The sequence below is a fragment of the Cottoperca gobio genome, chromosome 22 (assembly GCF_900634415.1).
Source record: "Cottoperca gobio chromosome 22, fCotGob3.1, whole genome shotgun sequence".
In the NCBI taxonomy this organism is placed as follows: domain Eukaryota; kingdom Metazoa; phylum Chordata; class Actinopteri; order Perciformes; family Bovichtidae; genus Cottoperca; species Cottoperca gobio.
This window is the reverse complement of record NC_041376.1, coordinates 17,159,623-17,179,660: the sequence shown is the minus strand read 5'-3', so window position 1 is coordinate 17,179,660 and position 20,038 is coordinate 17,159,623. Positions and strand designations below refer to the sequence as shown.

The 20,038-nt window shown below is 42.7% G+C and overlaps 2 protein-coding genes across 2 annotated transcripts; one reads left to right on the top strand and one right to left on the bottom strand.

The window, feature by feature from the left end:
• Positions 1-1,258: 1,258 nt before the first annotated feature.
• On the bottom strand, positions 1,259-12,862 carry nrde2 (NRDE-2, necessary for RNA interference, domain containing). The gene is given in 25 exon segments (XM_029461422.1): positions 1,259-1,615; positions 2,050-2,121; positions 2,396-2,537; positions 2,676-2,815; positions 2,958-3,370; positions 6,263-6,278; positions 6,281-6,502; positions 6,505-6,627; positions 6,630-6,709; positions 6,712-6,751; positions 6,866-6,985; positions 6,987-7,087; positions 7,196-7,367; positions 7,484-7,656; positions 7,769-7,855; positions 7,858-7,887; positions 8,087-8,221; positions 8,478-8,667; positions 9,297-9,521; positions 10,180-10,397; positions 10,524-10,777; positions 11,391-11,531; positions 11,630-11,827; positions 12,034-12,139; positions 12,766-12,862. Coding segments are annotated over 25 exon segments (3,603 nt in total). The 5' UTR covers positions 12,845-12,862; the 3' UTR covers positions 1,259-1,489.
• A 1,405-nt stretch (positions 12,863-14,267) lies between these two features.
• On the top strand, positions 14,268-18,073 carry LOC115027204 (tubulin beta-4B chain). Its single transcript, XM_029460367.1, has 7 exons — positions 14,268-14,427; positions 14,628-14,736; positions 15,344-15,454; positions 16,041-16,285; positions 16,382-16,704; positions 16,936-17,280; positions 17,666-18,073. The coding sequence occupies exons 1-7, from the start codon at positions 14,371-14,373 to the stop codon at positions 17,811-17,813; spliced, it is 1,338 nt and encodes a 445-aa protein (XP_029316227.1). The 5' UTR covers positions 14,268-14,370; the 3' UTR covers positions 17,814-18,073.
• The last annotated feature ends 1,965 nt before the right edge of the window (positions 18,074-20,038 follow it).

The window sequence follows — 20,038 nt, the reverse complement described above, 5'->3', positions numbered from 1 at the left end:
CCTAAATTAAAACCTTAGTGTTGCATCACCATTACTAATAGCCTACAACAACCCTAAAAAATGTATTTGTTTTTTCTTTGACCCATTTCACATAACATATTATGCAGTATTATGTGTTTTCATTATTACCATGAAATATAACCTATTGAAATGTAGTGGGGATTTATTATGAGGGCAATTCTGTCAGGGGAAACTAAATAATCTTAACTTTAATAAAAATAATTGATTAGTTCATAATAGTGGTAATTTGTCGTATCTATTACTATACTAGTTCTTTTTAATCTGTCAAAGTGACGGACTAGTTTGTGCTACACAGTTTTATTCATGCGGAAGGATACATTCAGGGCTGACTGCACTGGGGAAGTTGCGGTTTTGTTTTTGAGAGGCGGATTCTTATTGGACACAGCAGAACCGCAATATTCTGAACACTGTACAGAGGCCGCTGATTGGCCAGGGCGGATCTGCAATGCGTCAAACTACGGCGCGCCAACGATGGCAGGAGGGAGCGCCTCCACCACTGTTTATGTGCTGTGTTGTGAGTAGCAAACAAATAGGGCAGGTAAAAAACTTTCAGGTAAGTCACAGGATGAGTTGTTGGAGTCAATTAATAACATTTACCGCGGACATATAGGCTTAACAATGAGACTCAATTCCCATTGTCTAAAATGTATTCCTTAAAATTAGATGATTTAAATGAACAAAAACAGCAACCACTTGTAGTTAAACCTCGTCACAGATTTTACAGTAGCACTGTTCCCATGATGATATTTAATATAAATCAAAATAACTGAAAGCTAAAACTGACTTTAAAAAAATAGCACCCTATGGAAAGTGATAACTTTCTGAACTTGACACTGCCAGTCTGATCCTTTTCTATTCTTGGTATCTGGGTAAGATTGTCTTTCACCAAGGTGCAGGGATACAATATCATTTAACCTTATCATCTGGAGTCTCCTAACCCAGGAATTATAAACATGTTGAAACATTTGCATTTTAACATTTACAGTTACATTTTGATAATCATGACTTTTAAATGCTGAGGCAGTGTAATATAAAATGTTCCATAGTCTTTATCATGTTTTCTCATTAATATCAGTATTTGTTTACAATTTATTTCATTAGTCTCTAATGTTCAGTTGCTCTTTACAATCGCTTTAAATATAAACATTTCATGAAGTTTTATAATATGATACACAGGCCCTCACCCTCAGTGTGCATGTACTGTAAGCTATGCATAAACAAACTCACAACACATGAATGAGAAGTATACATTTATTATTAACAGTTTCTGGTACTAAAACACAGTTCTTGTGGTTTTCTGGGAAAATAAAGCATTATGTACAAAGGATGGCTCCTCTCCCATAAGCTCACTGCAACTTCACGGTTGAAAACTGCAGCTATGTGTGTAAGCACCGGAGTTTGGCCATCAGGTGTGCCGATATTTGAGGTCTTGAATGAGATGGGTGTGTGTGTGTGTGTGTGTGTGCGTTCAGTCCTCCAGTAGTATATCTAGTTCTTCTAAAGGCAGTCGGAGTCGGAGTTCTTTCTCAGTCATCAGATCTACAAACTCCTGCAGATGCTCAGGGAACAGCTGGACTGCGTCCATGTACAAACCCTGATCACACACACACACACACACACACACACACACACACACACACACACACACACACACACACACACACACACACACACACACAGAGAGAGAATACATTTCTTGTACGTGCAATTTAAAAATGAAGTAGGCAGAGGTCTGCTGCTGTTAACAGGGTTTTTGCAGGTCCTTAAAAAGTCTTAAATTTAATTATTAAATTATGAAATTGTCTTGAATACAATTTCAACAGTGTCATTTTAAGATGTCAATAAATTAATGCACGTAAATTGATTCTCAAACTTATTTACTAATTTATTGATATTTTTGCCAGTATCACCGCAAAATACAAATGTGTATTCAATTTATTATTCTATGTGGTCCTAAAAAGTCTTAAATTTAACTAGTCGAAACCTGCAGAAACCCTGTGAAATATCACTTTTATGTCTGTAGCTCACCTTAGCCCAGGGAATATTCTGTAAGGCCTTGTAGAAGATCCCAGTGGCTTTGTCCACCTTCCCCTCTGACACCTACAAATACACACACATTAAAACACATAACATACGCACAGAACAGACTTTACAGACTGTCAATATTTGTTCATCCAAATGTGCAAATCACACAAAGTAAGTCTGAATAGGCTTATTGTGTTTTAATTCAATATTCAATTCAAAGTCAATATTTAGAAACATTAGGCAGGACTCAGAATGAGCAGAATGACAGATGCACAAAATGAAATGAGTTAAAGTCAACAGAGGGTAAGGGCAGTAAACTTGAATGTGAGCGTGTTATTTGCTGTCTCACCAGGAAGTGCATGTACATCCTCCAAAGTAAAGAACAGTGAGAACCCATCTCTGTTGCTATGGCGCCTTCAAACAGTCCACGGATACGGTTGCTGAGGCCATTCTCTGGCAGGATGGGTAATGCAGCATCATGGCAACAAGACCTATAAAAAAACATATATACACAATTATTACTAGGTAATGGGAAATAAAGAACTATGATCATGGCATTTTGATCACATCCTATTCCCACACCACCTGAGTGCAGGATGACCCCGCACCTCCCCATCATCCTCTCTTACCTCTGAGCAGCATCCACCAGCTGCTTCCTCTGTTGTTCAGCAACAATGGCAAAGAGGCGTGGCACCACACTGCTGTTGCCCCTGGTTACAGAGTGAAAAAAGCGACGCGCCCGGCCAGCACTATGGTAACGGTTCTCCACCTGAAACACGGGACGTGTGAGGGTCATCATGCCAAAATGCACCAGTACTGATCGGTACAGGGTAAGAGCAAAGAGCTGGGAAAAACACATCAAGAGAAGCTCATTGATAATGACTGATTGATTTAAACCCATGATGACTTACCTGTACATATAAGCTCCAGAGAGGGGAGCTGCTGGGCCAGGTGGAGAGGGCGGAGGTCAGCGTTTGTCTCAGTGTTGCCAGTGGAAACACACTGATGCTGTTGTGGTACCTAAGCAACGCTGCCTGCTGCACTGCCAGTGTCTCACACTCAGAAGCTAGCCTGTTAACATAGTGCCTGCCGGTGCGGCTGTATTCAGCTGCAGACTGGCTAGCATCAGTGCTAGCAAGGTCCTCATTACTGTTAAACTGCGTGTCACATGTTAGCGTGTGGTGCAGCTCCTCCATCCTGTCTCTAGCCTGGCTGTAGACAGTGTTAGCTGCTTGGATGCCCGTTGTGAGGTACTGGAACAGAGCGTGGCAGCCTATCAGGGCTCTCAGCCTCAGCTTCTCTCCTAGCAGGTCCTCATGACCTGCTGGGGGAATGATGAGATCAGAAGAAAGATCAGATTACTGAGAGATGGATGTTTTTCACAGGAGACATTCAGACCTGTCACAGTGGGGAAAGCACAGGTGTTAGCAATAACACTAACAATAGCTCTGTTCTACTCAAGTGACCCAGAGAGCCATGACAGTGCGACAGTGAGCCAGCGTGCACAATACCAGGACCCTGAAACTGAAGCCGCTAAATGGAACCCAGACATCATTAAATTTGATTAGTCACACCTGTGCTTTTCCTACTGTGACATGTCAAAATGTCTTCTGCCAAAAAAGGCCTTATCAACTTAATGAAGTCTCATGTATTACATAAGCAGTTTTAATTAAGAGGTATTAAGGTATGAACCAATTCGATCTGCCAGATCGGTATCAGCACAGATACTGACCTGATTAAGTGGATTGGGTATCGGCCAGACGTGACCAATCTACAATAACTACTGTTTCTTCGTTAGTGTCATTATAAAATTCTGCTATCAGTTACATGTATGCAGCAAGCAGATAACTCAGCTTTTAGCGCCACAGCAATTCCTGACCTCATGTTACCTTACATAAAAATGATGCAGTGAGATAGACAAGTATAGTATCAGTACTTGGTATTGAAAGACGATGTACTGTAAACCTCACATTATGGCCCAGTAGGTGTACACCTCAAATAGTGTGCCGCAATAGAACGGTAAACGAAAAGAAGAAAGGCACTGGGAGTACAGAGGGGGAAGGAGGCAAGGGGAAGGCGGGTGTACGAAGGAAGTCGAAAACAAGGGGAGAGAGAAAGAGAAAGTGAAGAGGAAGAGAGAAAGAGGAAGGAGAGAGGAAAGCAAGAGAGGAATGAGAGAAAGAGAGAGAGAAAGAAACAGAGGAGAGTGAGAGAGGAGAAAGAAAGAAAGGGGATAGAAAAAGAAAGAAAGAGACAGAAAAAGAAAGAAAGAGAGAGAGAGATGAGAGATGGAAGAAAAAGAAAGAAAGAAAGAGAGAGAGAGAGAGAGAGAGAGAGAAAGAAATAGACGAGAGGAGAGAGGGAGTGAGGGAGGGGGGAGGAAGAGAAGAGCTATCAGAGAGAGAGAGTGAGAGAGAGAATGAGGAGGAGCAGAGATAAGAGGGAGGGAGGGAGGGGGAGGAGAGAGAGCGGAGAGAGGGATGTAGTGGGAGGAGCGAAGAGAGAGAGCGAGCGAGAGAGAGAGAGGAGAGAAAGGAGCGAGATAGAAGAGAGAGAAGAGAGAGCAGAAGAGATTACGAGAGAGGAGAGAGAGAGAGAGGGAGAGAGAGAGAGAGGAGAGAGAGAGAGAGAGGGAGGGGAGGGAGGGGAGGAAGAGAAGAGGAGAGAGAGAAGATGGAGAGGAGAGAGAGAGAGAGAGCGAAGAGATCGAGAGAGCAGAAGAGGAGAGAGCGATAAAAGTACCAAAAGCAGAGGAAGAGACAAAGACAGAGGAAGAGACACCATAGAGAAGAGAGAGACGAGAGAGAAGAAAGAGAGAGAGAGAGAAAGAGAGGAGACGAAGAGCGAGATAGGGAGACGAGAGGAGAGGGCTGAGGAGGGGAGAGAAGAAGGGGAGAAGAGAGAGGAGAGAGGAGGAAGGGAGGGAGTGAGGACGGAGGGAGAGAAGATAGAGGGAGCGGATGAGAGAGAGAGGAGAGGAGGTGGAAAGAGTAGAAGAAAAGTAGAGAGGGAGGATGAAGAGAGGGAGGAAGAGGAGGGAGCGACAAGAAAGGGACGCGAGAGAGAGAGGGGAGACGGGAGGGAGAGAGAGAAAGGATCGAGGAGAGGCGAGAGGAGAGAGGAGAGAGATAAGAGAGAGGAGAGAGAGAGAGAGAGGAGCGAGACCGAGAAGGAGAGAAATAGGAGAGAGAGGAGAGGAGAGGATAAGAGAGAGAGAAGGAGTAGAGAGGCAAGAGAGAGGAAAAGGAGGGAAGAAGAAGCAGAGAGAGAATAAGAAAGAAATAAAAAGAGAAAAAAGAGAAAAAGAGAGAGAAAGAAGAGAGAGAGAAGAGGAGAGAGAGAGAGAGAGGAGAGGGAGGATTATGAGAGAGAGAGAAAGAGGAGAAGAGGAGAAAGAGAAAAGAAGAGAGGAACAAGAGGAGAGAGAGAGAAGAGAATTAGTAAAGAGAGGAGAAAGAAAGAAAAGAAAGAAAGAAGAGAGAGAGCACAGAGAAGGAGGGAGGAGAAGAGAGAGGTATGAGGAGAGAGAGATAGGTAGGAGAGAAGAGAGAGACGAAGAGATAGAGGAGAAGGAGAGAGAGAGAGGATAGAGGAGAGGAGAGAGAAGAGGAGAGAGAGAAAGAGAGAAAGAAAGGCGAGAAAAGAAAGGAGGTACTATAGAAAGAGAGGAGAGAAAGAAGATGAGAGAGAGAAAGAGAGAAATATAGGGAGAAAGAAGGAGAGAAGAGAAGAGAGTAAAGAAAGATAGAAAGAAAGAGAGAGGAGAGATAAAGAAAGGAAGAGATCGCGAGAGAGGAGTGTGTTGTCAATGGGGAGAGGAGAGAGAGAGAGCGAGAGAGATGAGGAAGAGATAGAAGATAGAAGAGCTAGTAGATCTATTAGCAGAGGATGAGTAGATATGAGAGAAATAAGAGAGAGAGTAGGATAGAGATTAGATATAGGAGGATTGAGTAAGGAGAGAGATGAGAGAGAGAGAGAGGTATCGAGGATATAGTATATAGAGATGTGATATATAAGTGTATATAAGATAGATAGTAATAATATATATTATAGATATATAGAGAGGAGAAGATCTCTATATATATACTTATAGATATAGAGTATAGTAGATATCTATATATATAGATATATATATATATTATACTAATATATAATATATATACATATATATATCTATATATGATAATATATATTAAAAAACTATTGATAAAGTAACCTTTTCTGTTGGCCTCACAGGGTTGTGGGGGCTTTGGTCCAGGGCAGACAACCCAGCAGTCAGAGCCTGTTCATACGACCTCCTGGCTTTTAGGATGGACACCGGAGAGAGGGCCTGGGAGGATGAGGAGGCTCCTTCTGCTAGCCTGGTTAGTACACACACAGCTGGAGACACAGTGGCATCGGTTAGTCCTCCCTTCGTCGCAAGATTGGGCCCATCTCACCTCCAGATGAGCCACGCAGACAAAGCTCACAGAGGGCGGGGCTCTTCAGCCCTTTAGTTCCCCCATGCGTGTGGCGTGGAGAAGGACTTTTGCCGAGGCCTCGTCGATGGGTTCACAGCATCCAATACAGGTGGAGGAGTCTCCCCGCCACAGCACCAACGACGAGCGGTTGTCGGCTCTTTTGAGCAGTTGCTTGGCTACTCGCTTGCTGCTCTTGCCCTGAGACGGAGACGCTTTTTGTTGGCGCCTCGCAGGCAGCGCAAGACCTGACACACACAAATAAGTAAATAAGTGTAAAGACACTAAGTTGAAAGGAAAGTAGCCCTTAATGCTTTTTCTCCCAATTTAATATAACTCAGTCCGATAAAGCGACCTCCTACCTTGAGTTGCTCGTACTGCATCCAGCTGAGTGACAGGGCGGCCGTTGTTGAGCAGGAAGGGACAGGTTGGACCATATTGAACACATTGGTGACAAACCTCTCGCCCAGCTTTCCAAGCCCCCACCCACTTCCTTGTTCCCTGGAGAGTGGTCATGTGACCAACAGAGTTAACTCCGGGGTCAGGAAGGTCGTAGGAGGTCAGAGGACACCTGAGCTCGTTACCTAAGATATGACAGAGCCAGCTGTCTCAATGATATGCGTTAAGTTGATCGTTATATTTAAAAAAACAAATAGCTAGCATTCTAAGTTTTAGAATGGTTTCCTTTTTACCTTGAGTGAGCAGAGAAAGGTTCTCCAGCAGCAGGCCAGGCTGACAGGGGGCAGCAGAGAGCACAGAGTCTACGGGCAGCCCCAGGAATGACAGGAAACGGAGAAGGAGACGGAGCTGGAGCTCTGGTGAAGACAGACGAATTATGGACGGACCGATGTCATCAAACAACACCTAAAGTTGGAGAGGAAGAGAGAGACGGACAAGTCAAACAAAGTGGTCACACATAGATGGTGACTTTATATTAAAGTAAATGCCTTCCAAACATGAGCAGAGACAATTTACAGTACCTGTCTGTCCGGGTCCTCACAGTCCTCCTCTGATTGGCCCTTGGCTTTGTCAGGCCTCCAGGGCAGCCAGTGAGCTGCTTCACGAGACGGTTCCACGTCTAACCAGACTGTCCATCTGGGCTGGCTCCGATCCTTCACCTCCTCCTCGTCCTCCTCGTCCTCCTCTTCTTCCTCTATGGACACATGGACACACACACACACACACACGGACACACACACACATCAATGTAGAGATTATTCCAGAATTTTCATCAACACTAAAATAAATATGTCTGTGTGTCTTACCTGCACTGGGCTGTAGCCACCCTCCTCGCTCTTGTTGGAGCATCCAGGCTTTCCAACCTCTGGCCCCCAACTCTCCAACTCTCTCCTCCCGCTGTCCCAGAACGGCTCAAAGAAACTCAACCTGTAAACACAAATTTAAACATAAATTAAGTGGAAGGCACATTTTCCTCCACATTTACATTACTGGAGCAGTGGTGTTTGTTCTTTTGTAGGTCTACAATGATACATATAAAAAAGTCTTTACTTCCCAAGTAGAAGGTCCAAGTGAAAACAAATCTCTAGACTAATGTAGTGCTTTTGTGTTTGTGCGTGTGCGTACCTGCTGCTTGGTGGACAGTTCTCGTACGCTGTCAGGTTTGTAGAAGGTAAAGTCGAGCATGGCCTGGAACAGAGAAATGGCCTTCTCCGAGTGACCAGACTGACGCAGGAAATGACACTGCTGGGTGAAGATATCTGGACAGAAAGAAAAGACAACCCAAAAACATTTCTACAACTTCTAATAAGCACTGAACATACAAAGAGAACGGTTTTGTATTCAAACAAATAAGAGTATGATGGCTGATTTCCTGGGGACAGAAGCAGGTGATAAAACTGGGCTGGCTGAGAAACAGAGCAGGGTAACTGTCTGACTAAAGAACCGTTATGCATAATCAGTCCTTCTCACAGTACAAATGCTTCATAAGTAAAGGCTAAACAAAACCTCTGTTACCCAACATATCCTCCTCAAGCCCTGGCAGGGCCGGGTGAGAGACCATGCTGCCGTCATGCACCGCACTGAGCGTGCTTAGACATTTCCCGTATGCAGAGTTGACCTTTGACACGGTGAAGTTGCTGAAGTAGCTCTGGGTGAACAGTAGATACTCCCTCCACAGGGGGGCACTGTTTGGGTGGAGGAACACCTGAAATACAACAGATACACGAGTTAGCCTGGTAGAACGACCATAAGGCGGCCGTCGAATGGTCTTCTCTGCTTAGGAAGGTTCCTAACTGAGTGGAATGACCAGAACGTTTCTAATTGGCAGATAAGAGCTGGTGGAATTCTCCAAATGCTAAAGAAAGGTGCTTCATTCCTTCCTGTCTTATCCCCTTTAACATAGGGTAAACTGGACCATCCTTTACCTGAGGAAGGAGATGCCGGCCCACAATAAATACGTCAATAACATCCACTGTTGCATAGTGTAAGTGCAATCAAGGAAAAGTGGTTAGGTAAAGACACAGGATGTATTTTCTTTACTATAAAAACTGCAGCCTAAGCTTGCTTTGGTGTACAGACGTGATCATTTGCCAGCATCGGTCAGAGACAAAATGCAGAAAAGCATTCAATCCATGGATAAAGAAAGTGATTAATTAAGAAAATGTGTTGGAGCATTTCCCTGTAAAAAGGCAGCGTGAAACCTAATGAAGCAAAAATAAAAAAGATAGAGCACAGACCGTTTTCCAAATAAACCTGAAAATAAACCACAGCTGTAGTAAAAATACATAAGCCCCGAGTGAGTTTTATGGAAACGCATAAAGAATGTAGACTGACCAGCTTCTTCCATTCTTTAGCCAGAAGTGCAGGCTCCCAGAGCTCTTGGCAGATCCTGAGCCTCTCCAGCTGCAGAGCTATACAGCCATGGTTGATAGACACTGCGCGCTCTGCGATGCTCAGCTTTTTCTCCAGGACCGCTCTGTAGGAAGACTTACGGTGCTCGGCCGAATCGGCGCCCTGCTGCTCCTCTTCGCCTCCAAACACTGTTGCATTTAGCTCATCCTAGAGAGGGAGAGAACAGAGGAGAAGGTTTAGAAGTAATTCTGCCACGGAACAACTCAATTGTTGAAAAGCAATAAACAGGAAGAGTTCAGATTTTGTAAACATAACATGGAAACAAATTCTCACCTATCTTTTTGATGTGAAATATCACACATATGTGGGACAGATGTGGAGTCTCACTCATTCTGTCTACTCTTTCAACCTAAAGATATTATTTGTTACTATGATGATCCACACGATGGCACTGATTCATTTCATTATTCTATATGCAAATGTTTCTTTTCCAAACAGACATTCTGTAAAAGTTTTCACCTTTCCTCCTGGAACTGAATTCTCTACTTAAATCACTTTGTTTATTAAACAACAAAAAACTAGTCAGATTTAAAAAAAATGATTTTCTTTTCCTGAAACCTATTACTGAATACGTTTATAGCTGGTTCTTTTTAATGTAATAGTCGTATTCTCATATTTTCTTCTTATGCTCATCTTCATATGTTTTTGTATTACATATATCTGTTCTGCATGTGCTGCTATTGTTTACCTGCCACTAATGCCACTGCCATTTAGACATTCACACTTAACATAATCTCAGTTTAAATCTAATTGTAAGGCAAGTGAAGCAGAATAAATCAGTGGTCTGTATAGTTTTTTTAAATACCTGGTATCGTATGAATTGTAACCAGAGCTGCGTGTCTGCTGGCTGCTCTCTGAGCCGCCTGTTAAACTCTTCAGTCCTCCCGGCCAAAGGTGCTGCACTCTGCCCCGTCTGTACGTCCTGTATCTGCTGCTCCTTCTGACCCTTCCCCTGCAGCCAGAGGGCCGTGGAGGAGTCATACACACCCAGGGGATTTACTGACGATGTCTGTACTCTGTCACCTGGATTGACACAATTTTGAATGAGTTCATGATGAAACAACAACACCAGCTATTATATGGCTTTGCTTGATATTTTTGAGATTGTATAGTTTTTCCTTTTCCACTTGTTGTTGCTAAATCTCTTACCAGTCTTTCCTCCTTTGTTCTCCTCATGCAGTGGGAGGAAAGAACAGGGGCTGATGGCGTCGCCGTGCTCAGGAATCGTAGGTAATGTAGGAACAAGGGGCTCGGACCTCAGCAGCTGGCGACTGACTGTAGAGAAGTATCTGTCTGCTGCTTTCTTCTTGCCTTTCTGTTTCTTATTTGACTCGGACTCCTCCCAGCTGACTCCTTGTCTGCGGGGGTCCAGACCCAAGGACGAGCTGCCTTTCCTCCTATACCTAAAACACAGTGTCACTGATAACCCGCTATATTTTTTATCAAGTATCTGTTTTGCTACTGTAGTCTTTTAACCTACATCCAGTACATGGAAGCTTTTAGGTTTACTCCTCTAAAGAGTCACAAGCTCAATGATGTGTTTTAATGTGTTTGGTGCGTTTTCTGCCACTCGGGTTCTCTCAGTGAAAACAATAACAAAAGACAGAGTTTGGCGGCGCTGTGAAGTAGTGTGGGATCATGGGAGTTTGTCATTGAGTCAGCTTCTCCGGTTAAGATTCCTTCATTGTTCATCATTCAGAAGGTTTTTTACAAGGAAACTAATTATCCACAGACGTCTCCTCCTCTCCAAAACAAATGGACCCAAATATTAAAACCGGTAAAAATAAATAAATAAAAGCATTTTTAAATAAAATATCAGTGTTTCTCTAAAGCCGTTCTTTAGACATTTTAATGCGGAAATGTTACACATTATACTTATATGTTTTTGATTTGTAATAAACTGAAGAACCTACTGAGCAGAGACAGTTGCTATGACAGACACTCACAGACAGACGTCACAGCACTGCTCTCATAGTGCAGAGTGTATTTGTGTGTGTATGAATGTATGCGTGTTACCTGGCTACGTCTCCTCTGTACAGAGACTTGTACGTCCAGTTGGCTGCGTCTGCTTTACGGTCCACACAGAACGGCTGCTCTGTGGGAGACTTGAGATCATCCAACCAGGAGAAACAACTCGCTAAGGGAGCAGCCTGGGGACTGCATGGATGCACACGTCATAAACACAGAGCAGAAGTTAGAGAGTGCTATTGTGCATAAGAAGTATAAGCATGTTTGATGTTAAAATGTATTTATACCTATCTGCCTCTTGCTCCCTTTTGAGGTCACTGGGAAAAATGGTTTCAGAGTCAGACCCACTGCTGTCCGAATATCTTCCGCTTTTCTTTTTGTGTTTTTTCTTCTTTTTCTTCTTCTTTTCACTCTTCTTTTTCTTCTTTTTGGGTGGCACATCACCCTCGTCCTCCTCCTCCGCAGAGCTCACCTCTCTGGCTACACTGAGGATTATAAATGTGTGGAATGGAATAAAATAATGGCAAAGAGGCAACAATAACATCGTAACAAGTGTCAAACACTTACAAAGTTTTAAGAGGAAATCTAAAAGATGCTACAAACCACACGGTTGTGTGCTTGAGTGTACAAAATAGAACACCCAGTACTGTGTCTGCAAGTAAAGAAACTAGCTTTTGCTTTTGATATGTACCTTGATTGCTTCACGTTCAGCCTTTCACTGGTCTTCTCAAAAAAACGACTGTGAAGAGAGAGGGCATCTCCAGTCTGAAAACTCTTATTTTTCAGCCAGTCTAATTCTAAAAGGGGAGAGTGGATGACAAAAGATTGTTATTCAGTAATCAGGAGGAGGATTGTGAGATCGTGGTGGTGAGTATCGCTCAGAGTTTGTTTACATGGCAGCGCAATAACTGGGTTTTTGTCATCTACATTAGATGTAGAAACTAAATCCAGAAGATGGGTAAGTACACCAAAGTCTAGAAAGCCAGAAACCAAAACAAGTTTCTCAGCATTTTAATACTTCGGTTATTAGCAGAAACACACACCTTGTAGAAGTTCAAATGTCTTTATTATCATATTTGCTTACTTATAGATATGCAAGAAAGCGCACTCGCTAACTTATTACATTTGGAAGGAAAAAAAACGCAATCTTTGCTTAGTCTATAATCCAAATATGACATTAGAATCATTTACGAGGCAAACAAATAGTCAGACGGTCTCGAGGCTTTCAGAAGTAACCGTGTAGCAGAATGTAAACTACTAGAGAAGAAAGTAAGCTACCGCTAAGGTCTGTCATTCATACGTTAGGAGAGCTAACGTTAATATCAGCTAGCTCGTGGAGTTTCAACAGCTTTATCTTCATAACATAATAAAAACAGAGTATTAAGGCGAATAGTAATCCAAATTAAAACATAAAGAATATTACCTTTAGAGGAATCTTCAACTTTGTTACTCTCTACTTCTGAAAAAGCTGGAAACAGAGCCATGATGATGGTGTGTCGCATATAAACAGTCGCAGGAACATGACGTCATTTGACGCTTACTAAAATAAAATTACCGATTTATTGATTTATCTCAGATAATATTATCTTTGATTTTAAACTTCTACTGGAAAATGTTTTTGTTTTTTTAAATGTTCCACACAATATATGAAAAACAGTATTTTTTAATCAATCTCTTTATATTTTTTTGCAAAGTTTACATTCATAAATGTAAATTTGCTGAAGTGAAACCTCACTTCCATGTTTTCAAAAAAGAAATGTTAAGACAATAACTTAAGCAAACATTAAAAACCTATTAAAACTGTGATACTGACGAGAATGGCGAGAGGTTTTGGTCCTGATGGACCGCAGCCTCCTGCCAGATGGAAGTGACTCAAAAAGTCTGTGTCCAGGATGGGAGGGGTCAGCTGCAATCTTACCTGCACGCTTTCGGGTCCAGGAGTGGGTCTGTGATGGATTTGAGGTGGGACAAGACAAGGCGCTCAAAGGACTTCATTACCACAGAGGTCAGGGCGACGGGTCTGTAGTAATTTAGTCCTGTGATCCTTGTTTTTTTGGGGACTGGGATGATGGTGGAGGACTTGAAGCATGCTGGCACGAGGCATGCCTCCAGTGAGATGTTAAAACGTGCATCTGTTCCATACTGTAGAACATTTAGTGGCTAATGGTATTATTCAATATTTTTGATCTGCTCAAGGCGCAGTATAACCTTACAACAAAAAAGGTTTGCATTCCTGGCCAAAGAGGGACATAACACAGGCCTATATTTAGGAGGCTTTGACTGTCCTGAATGGATTGTCAGGGTTATTTTTCTGGCTTACTCAATAGGAATCTCTATTGCAATACAAATGCCAATACATTAAATGTATGTATAATGTATAAAATTACTGAAAAGGATGGAGTGAAGGCCATATTTTTCTTTATTGTGATGGATGTTGTACGCATGAAAAAAACAATACAATTGTTCAAAAAGTGTGAGGAATAGGTTATGATTATGATTTGTACAAACCGCCTTTGAACGTAAAAGTAATATTTCACCCACTGAATGGGATACATTTTAAACCTTTTAAATAATGTTTCATATCTATATAATGTTTTATGTGCATATGTGCAGCCATAAGTGTTCATCTATCACCTCAATGTCGCCTTATTTTCTGCAGCAGGGACGCTCGTGGACTAGAGATGGCAAAAATGAAAATTATTGTAATCTGTTGTTGTTGTGTTTTCATTAAAAACCTAAATGTTGCGTACTATACATACAAAGGGAGTGTCTCTGCAGAAACGCTGTTATGCTGCGTTACCAAGAAAACGGAGCAATAGTATTATCCAATCAGAACTCAAAATCACGTTTTCTCGACCAATAGGATGTCTGGTGATCTTTGACTGACATGTATTTGGTCCAATCGCATTCATCAGCCGGCATTAGTTTGCAACTCTCCCAGCTCTTAAGTCAGGACGTAACTGGAGCACGACAGTGAAGAAATTTTGTCTTTCTCTATCGTTGTTCGGAAGTTTTAAATACAACCAAAATGAGGGAAATCGTGCACTTGCAGGCCGGCCAGTGTGGAAACCAAATTGGAGCTAAGGTTAGAAATGCTTTAATTTAAAAGTGAAGTTGAAACTCATTTAAAAATGCGTGGATGTTACATTTCGTTTGGGCGGGCTGATATGTTAGCTTACTTAGCAACAACGCTAATGATAGCCACCGACTGGTTTGACCTGACTCGTAAGATTAAGTCATGCTAGTTAGCAGGTATTTTAACCGCTGTGTTTTATTTTCTTCTAGTTCTGGGAGGTAATAAGCGACGAACATGGCATCGACCCGACCGGGACATACCATGGCGACAGCGACCTGCAGCTGGAGCGAATCAACGTGTATTACAACGAGGCATCAGGTAAGATTCACTCTGCTTTGGGTTCTGAGCTACATTTGGGTAATCTAGCTAGTTTATTCGGGATTCAAGGTAAATCAATACCACGCGGAAGGCTTGTTAGTAGGCCTACCGGAGCCACGTAGGGGCGGATCCTTCCGCTGGAAGCAACTAGAACAGCGCCAATGCGCCAGCGCCAACTCCTTCCTAGTTACTGTCGCAGTTACCAAGATGCAACAAGACAACAAAACCTCCAGTTGATAATATTGGCCCTAACAAATATTAGGCTTTAAATTATTGTAGTAATATGAGCCCCAATATAAGCAACTAACTTTGTTTTTTATTTAACTAGACATTAGACCTATATTATCAGAAAATGATAGTCTCTTCGTGGGTTGTCGCTCTTCTGTAACTGTTGTATGAACACTAAACTGTATTTACTTGCCATTATAAAAATAATTCATCTTCCAAAATGTATTTTGCTCAGTTTGGTCATTATTTAAAAGGCACATTTAATTCATCCTAACAAAGGGGAAGAAAGGCGAGCAGGTCTTTGTTTGAGTAATTGATACAGCACTGTGTGTAAATTGCTTCATATCTTTCAATAATTTGTCCTCTTGTGTTTCACTAGGTGGCAAGTATGTCCCCCGTGCAGTGCTGGTGGACTTGGAGCCAGGCACAATGGACTCTGTGAGGTCTGGTCCCTTTGGCCAGATCTTTAGACCAGACAACTTTGTCTTTGGTGAGAATTTTGATTGTGAACAATTCATGTGTTTTAGTTTGGCTTGAAATTGGCATACTGTGACTAAGCATCTAGAGTAGGTCTGCACAATATATTGTGTATTTGTCGTCATCGCGATGCCAACATATGCGATAAACGCATTGCGAAATACTGCGATATTTCACTCGAGGATGTTTTGAGGGACATTGGTGACTTTGTTGTCGTCTTTGTTTTACTAGTTCAATAAAAGAATGTTGTACATTTCAATTTGTTGTATTTTAGTAGTATATTCAAGTCCGCAGAAAGGCAGTACTAGGTTAGTATGCTTATATACTATATATGTTTATATAGCTCAAATAATTTCGTTTTGATAATATTGCATATTCTCCTCGTATCGTGCAGCCCTAATCTAGAGTCACTCATACTTTTTAACTTTATATCTGTACAATAGTTTTCCTGCAAAAGTAAAGAGCATTCCTCTTTTAGTGTATGCACTGCGAATAAATTGTCTTTGATTTTGCAAGTATGAAACTGTCATAATTCATGTAGATCCAGGAGGTGTTGACACCACAGCCATGATAGAGTTCTGTATTTGTATGCACCACAGGCCAGAGCGGAGCAGGTAATAACTGGGCTAAAGGCCACTACACTGAGGGAGCTGAGCTGGTGGACTCAGTCCTGGATGTGGTGAGAAAGGAGGCGGAGAGCTGCGACTGCCTGCAGGGCTTCCAGCTCACACACTCCCTAGGAGGAGGCACCGGCTCCGGCATGGGCACGCTGCTCATCAGCAAAATCCGAGAGGAGTATCCCGACCGCATCATGAACACTTACAGCGTGGTGCCGTCCCCCAAGGTTCATATAAAACACTGAAATAATGTAACATCAAATATTTATCTCTACTTGCTTCTCCGTGCTCTAATGGTGCTGCCTCGTCTCCCCCAACTCCAGGTGTCAGACACAGTGGTGGAGCCGTACAATGCTACCCTCTCCGTCCACCAGCTGGTGGAGAACACAGATGAGACATTCTGCATTGATAATGAGGCACTGTATGACATCTGCTTCCGCACACTAAAGCTCACCACGCCCACCTACGGCGACCTCAACCACCTCGTCTCAGCCACCATGAGCGGGGTGACCACCTGCCTGCGCTTCCCCGGCCAGCTCAATGCTGATTTGAGGAAACTGGCCGTCAACATGGTGCCCTTCCCCAGGCTGCACTTCTTCATGCCGGGCTTCGCCCCGCTGACTAGCCGAGGCAGCCAGCAGTACAGGTAGAGAGGCAGGAGAGACCCTCAAGTCTTATTTGAATAGAATGATCTTTATTGTCACTATACTGAGATGCAATGACATTTTGCAAGGCTTTTCTCTGTGTGGTTAAATGCAAAACAAATAAATACAAACAATTATAGCAGCACAAAAAGCAAAAGCACCAGTGAAATGAAATGTACACATTTACAAATGCATTTGAAATGAATCCCTAATTGAATCCTCTCTTTCTCCAGGGCATTGACTGTTCCTGAACTCACTCAGCAGATGTTCGACGCCAAGAACATGATGGCTGCCTGCGACCCGCGGCACGGGCGCTACCTCACAGTTGCCGCCATCTTCCGAGGCCGCATGTCCATGAAGGAGGTGGACGAGCAGATGCTGAACGTGCAGAACAAGAACAGCAGCTACTTTGTGGAGTGGATCCCAAACAACGTCAAGACGGCCGTCTGCGACATCCCTCCCCGAGGCCTCAAGATGGCCGCCACCTTTATTGGCAACAGCACGGCCATCCAGGAGCTGTTCAAGCGCATCTCAGAGCAGTTCACTGCCATGTTCCGCCGCAAAGCCTTCCTCCACTGGTGAGCAAAGGAGGGCTGATGTGGGGAGAAGTTTCTGTACTTGTGCTGGCCTCTTCTTACAAGGGCTGCAACTAACGATTATTTTCATTATCAATTCATCTGCAGAATATTCTTTCTAGATTAATAGTTAATAAAATGTCAAATAGTAAAAACAATGTACATCCAAGTTTCTCAAATTCCAAGGTGATGTCTTTGTTAGTCCAAATAATATCTCAAAACCTTCGATTTATCAAAATAGTTGGTGGTTTATTTTTCGATGGACTAATCGTTACAGCTCTAGTTGTTGCACACGAACGCTTTCATGCATGAATGTCATTTCATAACCTAAAATCTCTCATAATATAAAACCAATAGACCAAAGCTCATTTGTGTTTACTCGTTTCAGGTACACGGGCGAGGGCATGGATGAGATGGAGTTCACGGAGGCTGAGAGCAACATGAACGACCTGGTGTCCGAGTACCAGCAATACCAGGACGCCACTGCTGAGGAAGAGGGCGAGTTCGAGGAAGAGGGCGAAGAGGACTTGGCCTAGACTGAGCCTCTCCAGCTGCAGAGCTATACAGCCATGGTTGATGGCCACTGCACGCTCTGCGGTGCTCAGCTTTTTCTCCAGTACCGCTCTGTAGGAAGATTTACGGTGCTCGGCCGACTCACCGCCCTGCTGCTCCTCTTCACTGTAATTCTACCACGGAAGTGCAGTGCCCTCCCCATTGCCACCCCCAAAACAGGCTGTAAAGTGTATTTTATTGTTTATCGTCTTGGCCTTTCATTAAAAAATATTCACAAATCTTACCTTTTCACTGAAGTAAAATTGAAAGAAAAAAATAAATGTTAACTTTGAATAAATATTTCTCTCCAAAACATGTGGCTACAATTATTGGCAGCCCTAGAAAATCCTATGATAAAAATGTAACTGAAGTATATTTCCAGTCATATCTTACATCTTTAGGTTCACCTGTTTATGATTAGGAACTCTTAAGTGGTCAACCATGACTTCCTGTTTCACTGGGGTATTAATATGAGGTGACACAGGCCAACATTCTCTTTGTCATTCTTCACTATGGGAAAGACCTGAGAACACAGTGAAGATCTGCGACGAAAAGTTGTTGGGCTGCACAAATTAGGAAATGGATATAAGAAAATCTTGAAGTTGCCCATTTCCACTATCAGGGCAATAATGAAGAAGTTTAAAGCAGCAGGAGATGTTAAGAATCAGCCTGGAACAGGACGTGTGTTTACATTGACGACACACCGTGAGGAGGATGGTTCCACTGGCAAAATAATCTCCAAGGATCACAGCTGGAGAATTGCAGAGGTTAGTTGAGCCTTGGGGTCAGAAAGTCTCAAACGACCATCAGACGCCGCCTACATCACAAGTTGTTTGGGAGGTTTGCCAGAAAAAAGCCATTGCTGTCAATTAACAAACTAAAGCGTCTACAGTTTGCCAAAAGTTACTGGGACTTTGATTGGGACAGGGTTATATGGTCAGATGAGACCAAACTAGAGCTTTTTGGCAACAAACGTCAAAGGTGGGTTTGGCGTAGACAGAAAGATGGCATTACAGAAAAGCTCCTCATACCCACTGTGAAGTATGGTGGTGGTGGAGCTTTGATGGTGTGGGGCTGTTTTTCTTCCAAAGGCCCTGGACATCTTGTTAGGATACATGGTATCATGGATTCTATCAAATACCAGCAGATATTAAATGAAACCCTAACAGCCTCTGCCCGGAAGCTTAAAATGGGCCGTGGATGGACATTCCAGCAGGACAATGATCCGAAGCACACCTCAAAATCTACACAACAATGGTTTACTGACCACAGAATAAAGGTTTTGCCATGGCAAGTCCCCGGACCTAAATCCTATAGAACATTTGTGGGATGAGCTGAAGAGGAGAATCCACAAGCGTCAACCTCTGAATCTGAAGGATTGTGTGGAAGAATGGTCTCAGATCCCGTGCCATGTGTTCACCAACCTCATCAGGCATCACAGGAGAACACTCAGAGCTGTAATCCTGGCAAAAGGAGGCTGCACAAAATATTAAATGAAGGGGTGCCAATAATTCTGGAGGGCACTGTAATTGTTGAAAAGCAATATACAGGAAGAGATTTTGTAAACATAACATAGAAACAAATTCTCATCTACAGTGCCCTACAGAATTATTGGCACCCCTTTAGTAAAAATGAGCAAAACAGGCTGTAAAATGTATTTTATTGTTTATCGTCTTGGCCTTTCACTCAAAATATTCACAAAAATCTTACCTTTTCACTGAAGTAAAATTATTGAAAGAAAATATAAATGTTGACTTTGAATAAATATTTTTATCCAAAACATCTGTGCCACAATTATTGGCACCACTAGGACATCCTATGATAAAAATGTAACTGAAGTATATTTCCAGTCATATCTTACATCTTTAGGTTCACCTGTTTATGATTAGGAACTCTTAAGTGGTCAACCATGACTTCCTGTTTCACTGGGGTATTAATATGAGGTGACACAGGCCAACATTCTCTTTGTCATTCTTCACTATGGGAAAGACCCGAGAACACGGCGATGATCTGCGACGAAAAGTTGTTGAGCTGCACAAATTAGGAAATGGATATAAGAAAATCTTGAAATAGTTGAAAATTCCCATTTCCACTATCAGGGCAATAATGAAGAAGTTTAAAGCAACAGGAGATGTTTAGAATCAGCCTGGAACAGGACGTGTGTGTACATTGACGACACACACCGTGAGGAGGATGGTTCCACTGGCAA